At 47.5% G+C, this 21064-nt stretch overlaps 1 protein-coding gene across 5 annotated transcripts in view; it reads left to right on the top strand.

The window, feature by feature from the left end:
* The window catches only part of LRP4 (LDL receptor related protein 4), a 100021-nt gene extending 82586 nt beyond the window's left edge, over window positions 1-17435 (top strand). For 4 of the 5 annotated variants that reach the window (XM_038406741.2, XM_043516083.1, XM_038406744.2 and 1 more), the window contains 16 exons: window positions 529-669; window positions 1692-1778; window positions 1996-2167; window positions 2266-2428; window positions 2705-2930; window positions 4199-4502; window positions 4828-5046; window positions 5440-5574; window positions 5785-5893; window positions 6219-6363; window positions 8893-9006; window positions 9328-9451; window positions 11122-11189; window positions 11771-11858; window positions 14287-14428; window positions 16401-17435. In XM_038406741.2, the coding sequence (XP_038262669.1) occupies window positions 529-669; window positions 1692-1778; window positions 1996-2167; window positions 2266-2428; window positions 2705-2930; window positions 4199-4502; window positions 4828-5046; window positions 5440-5574; window positions 5785-5893; window positions 6219-6363; window positions 8893-9006; window positions 9328-9451; window positions 11122-11189; window positions 11771-11858; window positions 14287-14428; window positions 16401-16736 (2573 nt within the window). In that variant the 3' untranslated portion in view covers window positions 16737-17435. Of the gene's footprint in view, window positions 1-528; window positions 670-1691; window positions 1779-1995; window positions 2168-2265; window positions 2429-2704; window positions 2931-4198; window positions 4503-4827; window positions 5047-5439; window positions 5575-5784; window positions 5894-6218; window positions 6364-8892; window positions 9007-9327; window positions 9452-11121; window positions 11190-11770; window positions 11859-14286; window positions 14429-15044; window positions 15114-16400 lie in introns of all 5 variants that reach the window. The other variant, XM_038406745.2, reaches the window with a different exon arrangement.
* Window positions 17436-21064: the final 3629 nt, after the last annotated feature.

Raw genomic sequence — 21064 nt, 5'->3', positions numbered from 1 at the left:
ATTAAATTGTCCAAAAGGAAAACTTCACCAACGTGATGCCGTATGGTTCATATGTATGTCATTCTCTCCTGTAGATCTGTCTTGAGTTTGAAGTGGACTCAGTCCCTTCCTGGAAAGGTGTTGTACTCTATAGTACGGCTGAATAGATCCTACCCCTCCCCTCACAGTCACCTTCCCTTTCAGTACCATAAAGAATCTTGGCTTCAGGCCTTTGAAGCAATAACTCTGCATGGGTCCCATCTTGTTCACCTCAGTAGGAAAACTGGTTTCCACTCCCCTGTAATTAACACTTCTATGAGGGCTTACCCCACAGGTAACTAGAGAACTATTCTGTGTTACTCAGTGGAGTGGGAGAGTTTTTCCATGTATGGTATGTCAGATCTAAGACCTTCCCTTCTCCCTGAAGGTTGAAACTGTCTTTTGGGTGGCTCAAGGATATGATTCAGCAGACGGTGCCCCAGGGACAATTGGCTTGACCTTCTCCCTGCCCTTCACTGACACTGTTGGTCTATCCTCAACTTTCTGCAGGGATGACCAGCTTCCTGATCTTTGCCAGAAGGATGGACATCCGCATGGTGTCCTTGGATATCCCGTATTTTGCAGACGTCGTTGTTTCAGTCAATGTCACTATGAAAAACACCATTGCGATTGGGGTGGATCCTCAGGAAGGTCTGAACTGCCTTGTATATCTAATCACATTCACAATTGATTATTTCAGGGCTGCAGCTCTCAATTGACGGTCTCTCTCTGAGGGAAGGCACTGCCAGTGGTTCACACGGTGTCATAAACGTGGACAGATGTAGGCTCCTGTTTCTCCAATGCATGCTGCATAGATTCCCTTCCTTCACCACTGTTGTGATTCTAAGACAGGCTCCAGTTGGCTGACATGCAGGGCTAAAACTCCAACTAGCTGGAATAAGCGGCCTTGTTCACTGAGATAGGCTCACATAGTCTGAATTTAAATAATTTCCTCTCCTATCTAAGTCTTGTTAATGTAAAGAGAGCTGGGCTGGTGGATGTTGGTTACACTGAGGGCTTGTGTACACTTGAAATGCTACAGCAGCGCAGCTGCAGCATTTCAAGTATAGACGCTCTCACTACAGTGATGGGAAGGGTTCTCCCATTGGCATAGGTAACCCACTTCGCTGAGAGGCAGTAGTTCAATTAACAGAAGAATTCTGTCTATGTTGCTAAGGGCTGTGGATTTTTCACACCCCTGAGCAATGTAATTGGTTTGACTTAAATTCTGAGGATTGACTTGGCCTGTATATCTGGCATTATCTGTCTGGGTTGGACCCCATTTTGGGTAGACTCTTGTCCTCTGGGACTATCCTGAAATCCAAACATGGGTCTGATTACACTATTGGTCAGTAACATTTTAAATAATAAACTGCATCATTCTATACAGGGATGCTTTCAAGAGCAGCCGTGAGCTCCCCAGAGGCAGTGTTCCTCACTATTCACTGTGGCACTTCCCTCTGGGAGAGGCTGGAACTGAAGGAGCTGTGGCTTTTCTATCCCTTTAACTGAATTACTGTGACTCTGTGTCCTGTGGCCCTGGACACTGACAGACCACTGGATTGCATGACCCTGCAGCTCTTCAGAGTAATCCAGGGGCAGATAATCTCAAGGAGGCCTGGGGCTATATGAAGGAGTTTGCTGATTTTAAATTTTTCCTGTTTCCCTACCAGGAAAGGTTTACTGGTCAGATAGCACACTGCGGAAAATCAGCAGGGCTGCCCTGGATGGCTCACAGTATGAAGACATCATCACCACGGGTGAGGGATGCTTTGCCAATGTGCACCATATCTTCATGTGGCAGCCTGAAGGGGAATTCCTTGGGTTTCCAGCTCTAGGGGGGTCAGGGGTGGAAGTCCTATAGGTATTGTAGGGGGAACAGTCCCAGACTTGAGTGGTGAGCAGGGGCAATCCCCATGGTTATCTGATCGGTGTTGAAGGATGAGAAGTTACCTTGGTACAATTCTGCTTTCTCAGGTCTGCTGACCACAGATGGGCTGGCAGTGGATGCTATTGGCCGCAAGGTATATTGGACAGACACGGGAACCAATCGGATTGAAGTGGGCAACCTGGATGGATCAATGAGGAAGGTTTTGGTCTGGCAGAACTTGGACAGCCCAAGAGCAATTGCATTGTACCACGAGATGGGGTTAGTGCTGCAGGGTACTGTCTTGAGGGAGAAGGCCTGGAGGCATTAACCTCTCTGCTGTTTCTCTGATGTGTTCTTGGCTTTCCCCTTTTACCTAGATACATGTACTGGACGGACTGGGGTGAGAATGCCAAGCTGGAGCGCTCTGGCATGGATGGCTCAGGACGCCTGGTGCTGATCAGCAACAACCTGGGCTGGCCCAATGGGCTGGCAGTGGATAAGGCTGGATCGCAGCTGCTGTGGGCCGATGCGCACACAGAGGTTGGTGTCTTCTCTTTAATGATTCCTATGGGATTAACATTGGAGCCTTGGTATCCTAGAGCCCATTTCTGAAGTCCCTGGGTAAGGTGTCAGAAGAGAAAGGGACGGTGTGGAAGCACTCTGAGCCTTCGTGTGGGTTGGGCTGTTGGGGATGGTGGACCAGAGCCATGTTGCTTGCTTGGACTCCAGTCCCAGCTTCACACATGCTTGTCTTTGCTCAGGACATTATCTAAGGGAAAGGACTGAGCAGGGCGTTCCTTCTTGCCCCCTCTCTAGCGCATTGAGGCTGCAGACCTAAGTGGTGCAAACCGCCACACCCTGCTGTCCCCAGTGCAACATCCCTATGGTCTCACCCTATTGGACTCATACATCTACTGGACTGACTGGCAAACCCGCAGCATTCACAGGGCTGACAAGGATACCGGCGCCAACGTCATCCTGGTGAGGGCAAACCTGCCCGGCCTGATGGACATTCAAGCTGTTGACAGGACACGGCCCCTTGGTGAGTTTCCAGGCTGCCTTGGAGCCAGAAGTATCATCAGGCCTTGGAGCCAGGAGTATCATCTCCATATGACTAGAGGGGCCTCTGGAAGCTGTCATTGAGAGGGCTCTTCTGATGTTTCATTGGGAGATCATGCAGGGCCAAAAAGAAATTCCTTCTCCAACCCCAGTCCCTATCCCAACCCCCTCCCACAGTAATTGACTGTTTCCATCATCCACCCAGGTGCACAGTCTTGGTGTCATTTTTGGCTCCTGCTTCCCCTTCTCTCCTGGCATCCAGTCCATTCATAGACACAGCAAATAGTCAAGTCTACTGCTGCTAAAACCCTTTTTCTCATTTGCTGCTTTCATCATATCCTCCTCCTCCTCCAATGTCTCCTTGGCAATGTAAAATTCCTTACCCTACCCTTCTGGGGCCTGCACAGCCATTCCCTGTCTCCAGCTCATTTCCCATCCTCACTGTTCCCTTGTTCTGCTGGCTTGGTTCACTGGAATGTACCTCCTCACCTTCTCCTACAGGCAGCTCTTGGCCTCTTCTCACATGACTGGAACATCCTCCCTAACACTGTGCACTATGCAATCCCACTACTTCCTCAACTCCTGCTGCTTTTGGTCAGCATCCCAGTCCCACTCCCTCATGTCAGGGCTGGAGCAAACACCGCCCTTGTCCCATACCTGTTGCCTTCCCCCTTGCTTCTGCTGGACTTTCCTCCCTCACACTAAATGTATATAGATTTATTAATAAAAAAAGTCTATTCCCATGATAAAACTAAATACGCATACCCACTAAGAAGCCATTTGCTTAATGTGGGCCTATCTAGCACCTCTGCTGCATGTGTCTAACTTAGAATGGAAACTTCTGGGCCAGACTGGCTAAGGGTGGCTTATTATGCCACTCCTGCACTCTTCCCAGCTGCAGTCTTGTTGCTGCTATTGCAAATAGCAGAGCTAAACTGGAATCACATGATCCTCAGATGGCCAGTAGAAACCAGCTGTTTGCTGTTTATTCCATTGGGAAGTTCTAATATCAAGGAGTACAGGCCGGGGGCTGCCCCAATGGACCCCCACATCCACTGATTCTGAAGAGCACAATTGAATCTTTGGGTAAGTGTCCCTTTGTGGTGACCTACAATCTAGTCCTAGCAAGGATGTGGTTGGAATGAAATCAGCTGCCAGTGAATTGTGTGTTCGTGTCCTGTAAAGAGATGGAAGGCTTAGGTCTCTGGAAACATGGAGTCAGGCTGACTTTCCTCTCCCTTTTTCCTAAAGGTTTTAACAAGTGCAGCATAAGGAATGGTGGCTGCTCCCACCTCTGCCTGCCCCACCCTGCTGGCTTCTCCTGTGCCTGCCCCACCGGCATCCAGCTGAAGAGCGATGAGCAGACCTGTGATCCCTCTCCGGAGACCTATCTGCTCTTCTCCAGCCGTGGCTCCATCCGACGCATCTCACTGGACACAAATGATCACACTGATGTGCATGTCCCTGTCCCAGAGCTGAACAATGTAATCTCTCTGGACTATGACAGTGTGGATGGCAAGATTTACTACACAGATGTCTTCCTTGATGTCATCAGGTAGGTGCCCAGGGGCGAGTGGCTGCTGGGCACCCAGCCTCTCAGGCTGAGTTTGTCTTTGCACTGTTCGCTGCTCTTGTAGATTAGTGTTTTCCAGTAGGCGGAGGTGGTTCCTGCCTGAAGGGCTGGGAATGTAGTGATAGTCACCGACAGCGTACACAGCAGTTTGTGTTACTGAACTAATTGTTGGAGACACATGTAGCCTTCATGGGAACTGTGGGGAAGGGCTGGTGGTCCCATTGATGGAGAAGAATGGCACAGGGAGACTTGAAGGATCGTGAGGAGCCCTCTTATGCCTTATCCTGTTTGGCACTGATTCCCCCAGGCGGGCAGACCTGAATGGCAGCAGTATGGAGACAGTCATTGGTCATGGGCTGAAGACGACGGATGGCTTGGCAGTGGACTGGGTTGCCAGGAACCTGTACTGGACTGACACAGGTCGCAACACCATTGAAGTGGCCAGACTGGATGGCAGCTGCAGAAAAGTGCTTATTAATAACAGCCTGGATGAACCCCGAGCAATTGCTGCCTTTCCCAAGAAGGGGTAGGTTTAGGGCCAAGTGGAGGGGAAGATGGGGGAGGTCAGGTTGTACAAGGCCAGTTCAGTGGGAGGGAGATCTGGGAGGAAGGAAGGATGTGTGGTTTGAGTCTGGCAAGTTCCTAGAGACTGGGCTGCCTTTGTGTGGAGTGGGATGATGTTAGTGGCTGGGGAAGAGTTAGGTCCAGCTGCGAGTGATACAGGCCAAGATTGGGAAAATGGGGTGTGATAAGTGAACAAAACTGGAACTTTTAGTGAAAAATGTACACTCAGCTGTTTTAGTCCACAAGTAAAGTTTTTAGTGGACTTAATAATGCAAAGTCTCATACCTGTCCCTCTGCCTCTTCTCCCATCCCCTGGGGCTTACCCGTTTCTTGCATCTGCCTTGTCTCTGTTCAGGTACCTCTTCTGGACGGACTGGGGTCACATTGCTAAAATTGAGCGGGCAAACTTGGATGGCTCTGAGCGCAAAATTCTAATCAACACCGATCTGGGCTGGCCCAATGGACTGACATTAGACTATGATACTAGAAGGTCAGTGCAAGAGTGGGAGTGATGCTGTAATACCCAGGAGAACTGCGTAAGATATGTAGTGCACCTAAGCCTTTTTAGCTCAATCCTCTGAAGTGTTTTGCCTGATCTGAGGCATCTTGGGCCAGTGAGTGACTGAGAAGTGAGGCATGTGAGTATGGGTGGAAGACTAACAGTGAGGCTTCGTCTCATTTCTTTTCCCTGTCTCTCTAGGATTTACTGGGTGGATGCACATCTTGACCGTATAGAGAGTGCTGATCTCAATGGGAAGCTACGCCAGGTCCTGGTCAGCCAGGTTTCGCATCCCTTTGCCCTGACACAGGTAAAGAGGAGTCCGCTGGTAGTGGTGAATGCAGCGACTGCTATACAGCCAGGCTCCATACGGGATAGTACAGACTGCTTGGGTATATATGGGGTAGTGGGGGATCTGGTGTGTGCCTCTCTGGGTTGGGATTTACCTAAGGCTGTTTCTAGAAAAAGAGTTTGGCTGAGGGGTGCGGGAAGCTCCTGATTGACGTTGAGAAGAGGGAAGCTAGGCTGGGAAGGGGCTTTGTCTGGAGTCCTAAGCCCCATGAATACTCTTGTTGCAGTTCCTGTATATACGTGACCAAATGCTCTAATGCCTTTGATTTTTTCCCTCTGAGCAGCAGGACAGGTGGATCTACTGGACTGACTGGCAAACCAAATCTATCCAGCGAGTGGACAAATACTCAGGCCGAAACAAGGAGACTGTCCTGGCCAATGTTGAGGGGCTAATGGATATCATTGTTGTCTCCCCACAGAGGCAGACAGGTATATGGGGTGATCCTAATTGCTGCATCTGCTAGTTGATGCCAAGCAGGCTGCAGGTACTCTGGCATGTTTAATGAGTGCAAAGTCTCACCAGAGAGCCCTTGCCCTCCACCCGCCCCGCTCTGTGTGGTCTACAAACTGTGACTCTTCCCTCAGTCTTGGCGGGCACATTCTCTGCATCTCTGAGATTTCAGCTGAGGAAGCCTATGTTATAACTGCTTGTCTTTCCTCATTCAGGAAGGGCAGGCAGGGAAAAAAGGGAAGAGGAGTTGCATTGTACATCTAGAATATATATTCTTGTTCTGAGGTCCAGAAGGAGGTGAGAGGAAGGTCCGTTGAAAGTCTCTGGGTGAAGATAAGGAGGGGGGAAAAACCAGGGGCAATGTCATGGTAGGAGACTACTACAGACCACCAAATCAGGAGGAGGATGAAGCATGTCCAGAACAAATAACAGAAATACCAAAACACAAGATCTGGTAGTAATGGGAGACTTGAACTACCCCAATGTTTGTTGAAAGAGTAACACAAAATGGCCAGTAATTTCATGGAATGTGTTGGGGACAACTTCTTGTTTCAGAAGGTGGAGGAAGTAACCGGGGGACGGTCAGTTTAGACTTGTCTTACTAATGGAGGAATTGTGTTGCAAATCTGAAGGTGAACAGCAACTGAGAGGAAAGTGATCAGAAAATGGTAGATTTCATGCGTCTAAGGAAAGAAAGGAGTAACAGCAGCTGAATAAGGATGATGGAGTTTAAAAAAAAAAAATCATTCTTTAATCAACTCAGAGAACTGGTAGGTAAGCTTCAGTGGGAAGAAACTAAGAGTATGCCTTCGCTACCTGCCGGATCGGCGGGCAGCAATCGATCCAGCAGGGATCGATTTATTGCATCTAGTCTAGACGCGATAAATCGACCCCTGAGCGCTCTCCCGTCGACTCCTGTACTCCACAGGCAGAGTCCACGGGAGTGGCAGCAGGTGACTCACCACGGTGAAGACATTCATGGTAAGTCGATCTAAGTATGTCGACTTCAGCTACGTTATTCACGTAGCTGAAGTTGCGTAACTTAGATCGATTCCCTCCTCCAGTGTAGACCAGAGCTAAGAGAAAAAGGTTTGGAGTGTTGGTAGTTTCTCAAAGAGTTTGCTGTTGCTCTTTTGATATTGTCTATCTTGATGTGAAGGAAAGATAGGAAGAGTAGTAAAAGGCCAGTATGACTCCATCAGGAGTTCTTTAATTACCTGAAAATCAAAAAAAAAGAAACGTGGACAAATTGCTAAGGATGATTACAAAACAATAACACAAGCATGTAGGGACTAAACCAGAAAGGCTAAGGAACAAAAAGAGTTGTATCTAACAAGTGACAAAATGCAATAGGAAGAGATTTTATAAACATGTTAGGAGCAATGGAAAGATGAAGAAAAGTGTAGACCTCTACTTAGCAGAGAAGGAGAGCAAATAACTAGAAGAAGACGGAGGTGTTTATCCCTATTTTGCTTCAGTCTTCACTAAAAGAATTAATTATGACCAGATGCTTCACACAATTAATATTAACAACAAGGGGGAAGGAACGCAAGCCAAAATAGAGAAAGATCAGGTTAAACAACATCTAGACAAATTAGATATATTCAAGTTGGCCGGACCGGATGAAATTTCTTCTAGTGTCTTTAGGGAACTCGCTGAAGCAATTTGGGAACTATAAGCAATTATCTTTTAAGAACTCGTGGAGTGGAGGGTGAATTCCCAGAGGACAGGAGAAGGCAAATATAGTATCTATCTTTAAAAAGTGGAATGAAGGACTTGGAGAATTATAGACCAGTCAGCCTAACTTTGATACCTGGAAAATATACTGGAACAAATTATTAAACAATCAGTTTAGACTCAGACTTTAAGACCAGAAGGGCCTATCATGATCATGTCGTCTGACCTCCTGCACATCCCAGTCCACAGAACCTCACTCACCTGCCCTATGCCCAGTTATTGACTGAGTTATTGAAGTCCTCAAATCTTGATTTAAAGACTTCAAGTTACAGAGAATTTACCATTTACTAGGTGAAACCAGCAAGTGACCCCGTGCCCCATGTTGCGGAGGAAGGCCCCAGGGTCATTGCCAATCCGACCTGGGCATTCCTTCCCAACCTCAAATATGGTGATCAGTTAGATCCTGAGCATGTGGGCAAGACCCTCCAGTCAGAGACCTGGGAAAGAATTCTCTGTAGTAACACCAAGCATCTATTCCTAAGATTTATCTGTTTGGCTGCAATGATTGGGCTCCTCTCTGCTGATTTCCAGAATATTCTAGCCCCTTTTTGACACGGTTATTGTAATCTGTTGGTGCCTGGCTCTCTCCATCATTCTCTCAGTACTGTGGGGTAGAGGGATTGGTTCATGTGACACAGAAGTTCCTTGGCCCTCTGAGCAGTGTATCTTGATTGAGAGGGAAGCGAGGCTCCTGCTCTTGTGTACTGAACTCCATCAAGGCCTCACCTGATCCCTTGCTCCAGGTTTAATGCCTCGGTTGTCTCCTTCAGGTACGAATGCCTGTGGAGTGAATAATGGAGGCTGCACCCATCTCTGTTTCGCCAGGGTTTCTGACTTTGTTTGTGCATGTCCAGATGAACCAGATGGACGACCCTGCTCCGTCGGTGAGTTCAGAGAGGTTCTCTGGGGTAATAGCATCCATATGTAAACCACAGCCACTACTCCCACCCTGGCCTTTAGCATCTCCTGTTGAGAAGCAGGGTATCTCGGAGGTCTCCAAACCTACAAAAGTCCCTACAATGTAAGTCAAGTAGCTGTGAGCTACAAATACCTTTCCTACATTGCTTCCTGCTGGAGAGGATGGGCATTGGGTGTCTGAGCTCTATACACAAATTCTTGGCCTCACTGTTTAGGAAGTGATCTGTGGTCTAGCAGACTTCATCTGTCACCAGGCTCCTATTTATTTTTCTGTCTATATTGTTTAGTTCCTGGAATGGTGCCCCCTGTTTCTGAAACAACCAGTGTGAGCGAGAGGAGCCAGACCTCACCTGGCAGATCAGGCTCCGCAACGACCAAACCCCACACATCCCTGGAAGCAACAGAAGGAAAGTGAGTGACTTTGCAGCTTGCAATCTGGACATGAGAGTTAAATGCAGGATGTGTATGTCCCTTTCAGCTTCCACCACCTTCTCACACCTCCCTAAGGTAGAGTGAGACCATACAACCTCTAGACACCCTGTAAATAGCCATAGAAGACCCTGTCTACGAAGGCAGAGGCCCGCACTAGAGCCCTGCAAATCTGTGGATATCTAAGGACCATTTTGGATGGTAAATACAAATTTTGTATTCGCGCAGGGCTCTAAATGTAGGATCTCAAAGTAGCTGTCTGTAGCTCATAGCCTGTGAGGCTGCTTCCTTCCAGATCCTATATTCCCTCCCCCTGCTCCATACAGAGAAAGGGGAGGTGATGGATCAAGACAGGCAGCAAAATCTCCCAGCTTCTATTGATGTAGTTAAGCAACCAAGCAATATAGGAAACTCCCGACTTCAGTATTGCTGTATCAGGTCAGCTGGAGAGAGAGGCAGCTGCTTCTGCAAAGTAAGTTAGGAAGCCATATGAGCTGCCAACAGCAGCTTCTTGATCTATCTTCTCTCCTTTCTCTGTATTGGGAGGGCGGGGGGGAAGGGGAGAGGAATACAGGATCTAGAAGGCGAGGAAGCAGCCTCATAGGCTATGAGCTACAGACAGCTGCTTCCCCACTTTTGAGATCCTATATACAGTACACTTGCACACAGACACTGCTCCTAAGAGGCACTGAGAGATAGCTGGCTGCTCGTGCAGTTTGCGGATAAAAGACAGAGGGCAGATTGCGGGTCAGATACAAGTTGATTCTTTTGGATGCAGATTCACATTTTTGTATCCGCACAGGGCTCTAGCCAGCACTCTCTCTGGAGCTGGCAGGGGTTGCATAGGCCTTGCTGCCAACTTCATTCAAATGTGCCCGCTAGCGTGATTGGCTGTTCAAGGTGCAGGAATCCTCTTGGCCCTGCCCATGGTACCCTGTGCTTCACATGTATGACTGCTGAACTCTTAACTTGAAGAATGATTTCCCATGGGATGGGAAATCCATTGCTTTGATCATTTTAAACTAGACTGGGCAGAGCCCTGGAAGCAGTCCCGCCTTGGCCCTGAAGGGATAGCTAGGATGGACCAAACAGTGTGTCTGCAGGTCTTACTTTTATGATTCAATGCATAGAAAGTATTTTCTGCCATTGTCCCTTGGCCCACTTCTCTCCCTGCCCAGCATATTGGGGTATTAACTGCAAGCAAACACGTACCTCTTTCTCTTTGCTGGGAATAAAAATCCTTGCAGAAAAATTTTTCTCTGCAGGGCTGGCTTTTCTTCTGTTCCTTTCCTAAGAAATTAGCACTATGTAGCCTCACTGCAGAGGGAAGGGGAAGAGTGACTGCTAATGCCCTTTCTTGAATATGTCCCATGAACAAGCTGTCCAAAGATCCCAGCTTCACTTGCAGTGCGACAGAAGAGTAAGGACATTAAGATCTACAGAGTTAGGTCCAGAGAAACCTCTTTCATCTGGGTAGAAGGGTATACTTGAGCAGGCAAAGGAAGCTCTTGTCATAGTGCCCCTTCTCTATCCCCCAGCTTACCTTCCATTCCCAGCTGCAGCCTGCCCTATCCTGCATGGCTCCATCCATACCCAGATGATGATTGGCTGCTCTGTGCAGTGAGATAACTCTGTGTCTTTGTGCCCTTCAGCTGCTCTGACAAAGATATTGGCCAAGGTCTGTGCACCCGGAAGAATGAGGCAGTACTGGCAACCACAGGTGAGTTCTTCTTCCTTACCCTCTGCTAGCTGAACCTTTCTTCCAGGTTATGCCAGGGCCTTTTGCTCTAAGGTGTTCAGGACTCAAATGTGACCTTCAATCTCATTCTGAGCAGAACAAGGAGTATCCCAAGGATGAAAACCAGTCATGCTCTCTTTCAGCCCCAAACAGGCTCTTCCTCAGGTGGCCAGAGGAGAGGATTTTAGTCTGAAGGACAGCAGAGTTCCCCAACCCCCATATTCATCACTCAGGCGGAACAAGTTTAGCTCCCAAGGGTGCTTTCCCCCTCTAGTCTGGTTGGTGAGGAAGACTAACCCAGTAGCAGGGAGTAACCTGGGAGCAGAAGGGGGTTAACTTGCCCCTATCTTTGAAAAATAATATCACCCCTACTTCAGAGGTCTTCTCCAGATTCCCTGAGGAGGAGAAAATGGGCTCAAGCTGTGCCAAGATCCACCCTAGAGTTGGGCTGCTAAACCCCAATACATAGGTGTGTACATGTATGCACACACAGCTACACTAGTTTTGAACATAGTCCAGTGGCACAGAAGGGGCCTCCTCTCACCCTTGCTATTCTTTTTCAGGAGAAGGGCTGCATGTCAGCTACATTATTGGAGGCCTCCTGAGTGTCTTGGTCATTCTGCTGCTTATTGCTGCTCTAATTATATACAGGTATCTGACTCCCACTTCCCATCCTGTCCCCTTCTTCCCTGTTGTTGGTGAATTGAGTCTTTTGGTTGAAGGAGACTTTCAACAAAGGTCCTTCATCACTGGGGCTACAAGCATCTCATTATCTGGAAACAGTTATAATAACTATTTCATTTTATTTACAAAGACCCCTGGCCCACATAGACCTTAGGGAGCAGACTGAGTTGTTGGGCAGCCCTAAAATTCTCCTCCTCCTTATAAAGAGCATGTGGGAAGAGCCACCCCCTGCACTTGCACCCAGCCCTCCTGTTCCCCGCTCTGCAAAACCCTGTTTGGCTCGATGTTATAGAGTCTGGAAAATCATATGCAGGAGTGTGATGGAATTTGTATCACCATGGCATTGGATCTCGTGTAGTACAGGAGTTCTCAAATTTCATTGTATCGCGACCCCCTTCTGACAACAAAAATTACTACATAATCCCAGGACAGGGGACTGAAGCCTGAACCCTCCCAAGCACTGCTGCCCCGGGTTTGGGGGCCCAAGCCCAAGCCGTACCACCAAGGGGGAGGGGGCAAAGTTGAAGCCCAGGCAAAGGGCCTGTAACCTGAGCCCCGCTGCCCAGGGCTGCAGCGCTTGGGTTTCAGCTTCAGCCTGGGGCAGTGGGGCTCGGGCTTTGGCACCGGGCTCCAGCAAGTCTAACACCAGCCCTGGTGACCTCATTAAAATGGGGTCATGACCCACTTTGGGGTCCCGACCCACAGTTTGAGAAACGCTGGTCTAGTAAATCTGTGAGTTCCAAACGCTTTCAGCCAGCTGCTCTCACAAGCTTTTCCAGAGCGTGACCCTCTCCTAAGGGGCACTTGTTTTGTTCTACAGATCTCTGTCTCTGTAAAGTCAATGACCTAATTTTGGTCTCATAGCGAAGTCACCTCTGACTTGTACTGGTGTAAGTGAGGGACAACCCGACTGCCTTGCACTGATGCATGGTGGCTGTACAGGCAGCTGAAGGGAACACCTGTACCTGATGAAACAGGCTCTCCTCTGGCCTGAGGGAACAAGCAGATCATTGGAGCTTTCTGGTCACTAGGTTGGGGCCTTGTCTGTAGAAACAGACCTTTTGGCAATGGGACCTTATCTCTCTACTGACAGAATCATAGAAATGTAGGGCTGGAAGGGACCTCAAGGTCATGTAGTCCAGTCCTCTGCACTGAGTCAGGACCAAGTAAATCTAGACAGTCTGTGACAGGTGGTTTTTAAGAACAGGTTAGACAAACTCCAATTATGGGGATTCCACAACCTCCTTTGCAAACTTATTCCAGCACTTAAATATTCGTATAGTTAGAAGTTTTTCTCACATCACATAGTAAATATAGTTGCGATGTTTCCCCTTCTCCAGTCATCAGGGACCTCACCTGTTCTCCATCAGTTCTCAATGATAATTGGTAACAGTTCCGAGATTGCTTCAGCTAGTTCCTTAAGGACACTAGGATGAATTTAATCAGGCCTAGCTAACTTGAATACATCTCACTTATCTAAATATTCTCTAATCTGTTCTTTCTCTATTTTGGCTTGCGTTCCTTCCCCCTTGTTGTTAAATTAATTCTATTAACCCTTTTAGTGAAGACTGAAGCAAAGTAAGCAATACCTCAGCTTTCTGGAGTTCTCTGTTAGGTCTCCTTCACCACTAAGTAGAGGACCTACACTTTCATTTGTCTTTCTCTTGCTCTTAGTGTATTGATAGAATCTCTTCTTCTTGTCTTTTGTGTCCCTTGCTAGGTGTAACTCATTTTGTGTCTTAGCCTTTCTGACTTCGTCTGTGCATGTTTATGCTATTCTTTTGTACCCCTCCTTGGCAGTTTGTCCATGTTTCTACTTTTTGTAGGTTTCCTTTTTGATTTTCAGGTCATTTAAAGACTCCTGAGGGAGCCATACTGTCCTCTTACTGGTCTTTCTATCTTTCCTTACCGTCAAGATAGTATTAAAGAGCAACAGCAAACTGTCTCTTTGAGAAACTACTAGCTCCCCTGAACTCCTTTTTCTCTTAGAATGTCTTCCCATGGGGCCTTCTCTACCAGATCTGAGTTAGTTAAAGTCTGATTTTTGAAGTCCATCATCCTTATTCTGATGTTTTCACTTCTTCCTTTCTTTATAATCATGAAGCCCATCATTTCATGATCACTTTCACCCAAGTTGCCATACACCTTCAGATTAGCAACCAATTCCTTCCTGTTAGTTAGCTAGTTTAGACTTGATTCTATGTCCCTAGTTACTGCCTCCACCTTCTGAAACAAGAAGTTGTCCCCAACACATTCCAAGAACTTACTGAACATTTTGTGTTACCTTGCCAACAGCTATCTGGGTAGTTAGTCTCCCATTACTACCAGGTCATGTGTTTTGGATATTTCTGTTGTTTGTTCTTCCACCTCCTCTTCCCGATTTCTCCTCCTACAGACACAAGAAGTCTAAGTTCACAGACCCTGGCTTGGGGAACCTGACTTATAGTAACCCGTCATACCGGACAGCTACCCAGGAGGTGAAGATTGAAACTATTCCTAAGCCGACCTTGTACAACCAACTGTGCTACAAGAAGGAGGTAAGAGCTGCTCTTAGAGGCCTCCGGGACCAACTTCAAACTGTCCTAACATTACAAATCTATGTAAATAGTGAGAGTGAATTGTGCTTGGTTCTTGGCAGATGCCTGAACCCCAAAAACATCCCCATCCCCAGAGCTCTCCAAAATCTGTCCCAGGAAGATCCCTGGGATGGGTGAGGGCAGCTGCAGTAAGCTACCAAGCAAGACTCACAGGGCTTAACTAGCACATCTCTCAGTTCCTCATTGTGTCCCAGTTGCACAGACCGGCCTTAGGCTCCAATTTTCCCCTCCATTTCTGTAGTCTCCTGTGTCCCTGTTACAGTGTTGCTGGCCACCAGGCTGTTGGGTTTAAAGGCAAAATTCTACCTTTGGACCCATGTTCCTTAGCTGAGTCCTGTCCTTCCCCACTGACCCTAACACTGCCCTGGGCAGTCACGGAGAGAACCAGAAAGAGTCTGGCTAGAAGGGACACAGCTCTTGTCTATGCACCATGTGGAGGGTCAGGGTGGAGAGAAGAACTGAAAATCCTGATGACTAGGACATTGGTATGGGCCCCATATAGGGCTGTATTTATTTTTATCATATAGCACTTAGTTTCTCCTCTTTGTTTCCTCAGCAACTTTCTCATCCCCCTGATAGCTTCTCATCTTTCTTCTTCTGATTTCTGCTCACATCCTCACGTCAGGTATCACTGCTCTGTTTGTGTATGTGTGATTGACCCCCATCTCCCTCACTCCTGCAGCACTGAAAGGCTTTAACACTGTCATGTACAAATTGCTGCTCAGCTGGCTTTCCCAAGTGTCTGTGTTTGTGCCTTTGAACTAGCTCAACTACCTCCCTGGGCTGGGGTTGGACAGGGCATTTTCTAGCACTGGTCTTTTGGTTGTGTGGCTAAGGGTTTGCAGTTTATGCTACTTAAAGAAAATAACTTACCTGGGGGAGTTTATGATTCTTGTAGATCCTGGAGATGGATAAAACCTCTTATACCATTGACTCCCTTTCCCACAGGCCAGGATAGGATTGTTCCATATAGGACAATTTTTAGTGGTTTGTTTGAAATGCCCCAAGAAATTAGATTCCTCAACCTTTCCTCTGTATTTCACAGCCTCCAATACTCCACTGTCAGAATGGTTTCCCTGAGATTCACTCTAAACCTTTCCCATTTTTTTGTTAGTCTCATTTCTTAGATATACCCACGTGTCGCACACATAATTCTTCTCTCCTCTGGGGGGGGGGGTTTACAAACACCTATGAGATGTCTACACCCATGCTTCTTCAGTCATCACTGAGCCAAACTAGACAGAATTCACTCTTAATCTCTGCTCATAACTTTGTCCCTCTAGCTCTCTGATAATTTCTGTTGTTCTTCTCTATACTTCCTCCATTATTTTCATTGCAGTGAGGGGCTCAAACCCAACACAGTAGACCAGGTGGGCTGTCTCAAGATGCGTATAGAGGGCAACTTGCTCCTCCCTGCTCTGGGATATAAAGCCACTGCATATGCAGCTCCCAAACTGATTAACCTTTTTAGCAGCCTTATCCCATTGCAAACTCCTACCTGATTTCCTGCCTACTTCTGCCCTTTAGTCTCTCTTGGCTGTTCCTGCTTCCCAGGTTTCTCCTTCCTATTCAGGCTCTGGTATTATTCCTGCCCCCAAATGGCATTGGCTCCATTTGTCCAAGTGAAGCAGAAGAGCCATCTTCCCTCATCTTTTTCCATGGATTGAAGGAGCCTGGAGATTTGGAATGGGTATTCCTTTGGGGAGGGCTTGGGTGTGCTGGGCTGAGCATTGTGAGGGGGAAGCCTAGAATGGACTCTGCTGCACTGATGGCTGCAGCCAGTTACTCTTTTCATTGAGGGCCATCCCTTTGCTTGCTTCTTTGCCTGTCCTCATTCCAGCCACTGCTTTGTTCTTTGGTTAGAAGTGACTGATGCTCTGAGGGTATTTTTATTCTGTTGTCTCCCTGCTAGGCTGGTCATGATCATTGCTACACCAAGGAAAAGATCAAGATTGTGGAAGGGATATGCCTCTTGTCTGGTGACGAGTCTGAGTGGGATGACCTTAAGCAGATACGGAGCTCCCGGGGAGGGATACTCCGGGACCACGTCTGCATGAAGACTGACACTGTCTCTATCCAGGCCAGCTCTGGTTCACTGGATGACATCGAAACTGAGCAGCTGCTGCAGGAGGAGCAGTCTGAGTGCAGCAGTGTCAACACGGCAGCAGCCACCCCGGAACGGCGGGGCTCGCTCCCAGACACAGGCTGGAAACACCAATGCAAGCTCTCCACGGAGAGTGAGGTCTAAAGCATGCACTACCTTGGAGATGATCAGCTCCTCCTCAGCCCCTGCTCCACATGAATGAGACTGGACTCATTCTGTCATGCAGGGAGAAGCCCAGAGACTACCTTCCTGTTGCAAGGAGCCCAGAGACTGACTGCCTTTCAGCAAGGAGCTGGGGCCAGACTGTTCCCTCATGGCAGGGGTGAATGGACCCCAGAGACCCTTTTGGCTCATTCTCACTGTTTTGTGGTTTATTTATATGTTCCCTTTTCCTGGAAGCTGCCCTGGTAACTTCTGCAGTGACTCCTCTGGGCTGAGTCTAATTCAGATTCTGTCCCCTCTGGCAATCTGCGAGTTCTGCACTGTCAAGCTCACAATTCATGCCTCTGGGAGAGCAGAGCTCCTCCACTGCCAGCTTCTCATCAGGCTCAGCACCTCTTGCCTGATTTATTCAGAGGCCAGATCTGCTCTCTCTACTTTGTGGAATTGGTGGAGGGCTGAAAGAGGGGACAATGTAGCAGCAGGTCACTTCTAAGGGGATAAAGAGAGCAACCGCAGCTGCTATGTTTCTTGTGATTGATGTCATTAGAATGTCACTGCCACTTTCCCCACCTTCTGGCATATTTCTACAGGAGTGATGAAGCCTGGTGCTGGAGCAATGTGTCTGTTGCTGGCAATGGACACTGCTCCTATTCACCTTGTTGCTATCACCCACTTCAAAAAGTAACTGAATGCAGATAGGACTCTAACTGCTTTCAGTGTATATTGGAGTTAGAGCCACCATATCGGGGGGACACAATATATTTTTACTGCTCTTAGCTCCATAGGCCTACTGAGAGGAAACTCAGCTCAGAGGGAGAGAGTCTGGAGTCTATTCCTTCTTTTACATCATCAACAAAACTGTTTATAAAATTCCTATCAAAAGGCCAGCCAGTTACATTTGTGCAAACTTATGGAAGACCATGGGCCTCACTAGATGTCACTGAGGATCTGTTGTGGCTGGTAGAATCTTTTTTTACTAGTGGTGTGTGAAATGGGATGATTGGGGAAACCATTCTATTAGTAAACTGAGCCCATTTGACATGGAATCAAAGAAATAACCATGGCGCTCTAGGGGCCATTTTTGAATAGTCACTTATCAACTAGAGTTGTGCTTTAAGCTCCATTTTTTTTTTTTACTGGCAAATAATTCTTTTGGCAGATGTCTCTATTCTTCCCTTCAGCTGTATGGGGCCCCAGTTCTATTCAGGCTCTGCAGCCTATGAGGCCTTTCACTTATACCTTGCTCCTCTACACAGTGCATGGTGGGTTTCCTGCTGGGTCCTGGTAGCTTTGGGGTGTGCTTGGGCACTGAGTGGTGTCCCAAGCATGACATAGGCAATAGGCATCCACGGGGAATAGGGCTCATGGGAACCCAAAGACAAACCACATTTGAATTAATCTCTGCAAATCCTCATTTTTTTTAGGCGGGAAGGGGAGAGCAGAGAAGGCAGGGGGTGGAAAACCCACCCCTAATTATTTGAGCTTCAAGAGAGACATCCCTGGCAGCATTTGAAGCATTAGCTCCCTCTGGCCCCAAAGCTCTTCTTTTAATATTCTCTTGACTTGCCACATTTAAAGGAAAAAACCTCTTCCCCTTCCAAAAGAGGGTTTAGTCCCCACATTTCCTTCATAGGAATTTTATCTAAGGTAAAAAATGAAATCCCAAGCTAGATGTTTGGAAACAGAACTGTCCCAAGGAGTGATCCCCTGCAATAATCCCAGCCTTGCCTCCTGCTGTGGAAAGGCCATGTGCATTCCCACCCAGGGTGTAGGGAGGACCCAGCTGGCGCCAGGGGTGCTTCATGGAGTGGTGATTTGGATGGGATACCCAGGCAATATTTTTTCATCTAGTGAACAGAGGAGAGTCCCTTCTGCTTTGCTCAAATCCCAGAAACTCTGGTACTGCCCAGAGAAAATGGTAGTTACCAGCAGGCTTGCAATACTACTTACACCCAGAGATACCTCTGCAGTTAAGGGGAGGATTCATCTTAAATTTGGAAGCCAGGCCTGAAACTCCATCTATAACTTACACCATTAGGCCTGGCTGGTGTATACTCGTGGGCCTTGGGAATTTCCTTATTAATAGGGGACTTTTTCCTGCTCCCAGAGAGAATATTTTAAAATCCTATTTTAATTTATTTGATTAGCTCTAGGCTAGGAGTTGTTGGTCCAGATGCCACCATTGCTTTGTGTGGTACTAACTGCAGAGGCACTTTGGGACTGAGGCTCCAAGCCCTGGATTCAGTGGGGAGAAAAAGCAGCACGAGCCAGAGCTTTGCCATCTCACTAACATGGACTTGGGCTAGCCAGGCTGCAACACACAGGGGCAAGAGCAAGGGCTCAAGTGTAGGAGGAAGACCCCAGTTGGGAGGGAGCCTGTGTGTAGGGCAGTGGAAGCAGGGTGGGGAACTAGCTTGTGTGGGAAAAGGCTCTAACATCCTGGGAGAACAACCCTGCCTCTCTTCTCTCCTGATGAGCTATGTGAATGCATCACTCTGCACTACACATTAAACATCCAGGTGTGTGGGGAAGAGGGACTGGAAACATCCACCCATTCCCGTCAGTGGGGACTCAGTGGACCTATGGAAATAAAAGCTGCTTGAATTGAGAATGCAGAACAGAAGGAAAAGCTCAGTCAGTCTTTCCAACAGCTACTGGTGTTCAAACTCTGCTTGAAACTATGCACATTCCTACTCGTCGGAAGGAAACCTGTACACTCCAGCCCCAATACCATTCACACAGCTACCCTCCAAACTTCCCCAGTTCCTTCCCCTCCAACCCTGACAGAGATCATATGTCTGCTACACTGGGGAGATGAAGCAGTGAAATCTCCTATAGCCCTAGTTCCACTACTGATGTGAGCAGACATAAGATTCCCCAATGTGAGCAAACAGCCCTTGTAAGATGCAATGCATTGCATTTCCCCCTTCCGGGGAGGAAAAGGCCTTAATTGCATGAGGGCTGTACAGAATGTAGAAAGGGCAGAACTGGGGGATGATCTCTTGAGCACTGATTTGATATGTAAAAAGCAAACTTCTCTCTCCTGTTTGTCCTGAGCTAATGGCAGTGATTCCCCTGCATTCTTGTGTAATGATTTTAACGTTACTCACTGGAGAGATTGGACTTTCTGGAGTTATTTAACCACTATGCTCAGTATTTTAGGAGTTGATAATTTAATATAAATTTAGCTTTTCTTAATCACTCTGTTTGGCTTTGAGTTGTGAATCATGCATGTTATACCGGCTCCCTTTGGAGAATGAGGAGCTCCAGGCCTTGTTTGCATAGAACCTCGTCTCTGCTCACTGAGCACTGCGGCTGGAGGGATTGAGAAGATGAAAATGGAAGCAGTGTTCTGTGGATTATCCAGCTGACTGTGACACACACACATTCTTCAGCAGTGAAGCCTGAACTAAGGCCCACTGCCAAGAAAGAGACAACTGTGGCTCAAATACAGTGAGCTCGCATTCTTCCCTCACCCTGTTTGACATGGCAACGGGGCTAGTAGCCTTGTCTTTCTGAAGAACATTGTGACCAAATTGTTGTAAACCATATATGGATAGTGTTGCCTTTTCTATGGCTGCTGCAGGAATCCTCTCTTCATTGATGCCTTTGCTTAATGCAGTGCGATGCTTTAAAGTCATTCTTGGTGGTAGGGGATGTGTAGTGGCAGAGTTGTAAACAGAATCAAAGTTTCCAAATGTGTCTCCCTGCTCTAACCACTAGACAGGATTGACACACACAGTTTATTGAGAGAAGTGGGATTTAGACCTTTTGATTTTAGTAATATTTTAAAACTGAAAGAAGAGGACAATCAAGCTTCTCTATGCAGAGATCCATCTCTGTATCACCCCCAGTATGGTATTCTGGCAACAAGAGCAGAGAAGGCTGGTCTTCCACAGCAGACCATACCAAGGTAATTCAGTGTGGGCATAGCAGCTGGTTGCTTCTGAGCCCTCACCTTTTTATTTTTTAAATGCTGCAGTGATACTTGTGTTTGGGTATCTCTCTACTGCCAAGACAGAGCCAGGCCAATTCAAACTCACTTCCTAATCTGGCACGCTTTGGGAACTATGCACAGAACGCACCTAACTCCTGGGAAGGGTGGGAAGACAAAACCTCCTGTCACAGGTGGAGGAGTTAACTGCAGCATAAGGAGGCCTGAAAGGAGATCCACTCCTCTGACAAAAGGAGGGTAGACTCGAGGACAGTAGAGCTAAAGGGGAGTCAACTATTTTAAGGTACTGACAGAGATGATCCTGAAAGGGGGAATACAGAAGCCACCAACTGCATAACAAAATCAATGGAGCGAT

This window comes from Dermochelys coriacea, chromosome 6 (assembly GCF_009764565.3).
Source record: "Dermochelys coriacea isolate rDerCor1 chromosome 6, rDerCor1.pri.v4, whole genome shotgun sequence".
Lineage (NCBI taxonomy): Eukaryota > Metazoa > Chordata > Testudines > Dermochelyidae > Dermochelys > Dermochelys coriacea.
The sequence above is the reverse complement of the archived record's forward strand: the minus strand, read 5'-3'. Positions and strand labels throughout refer to the sequence as shown.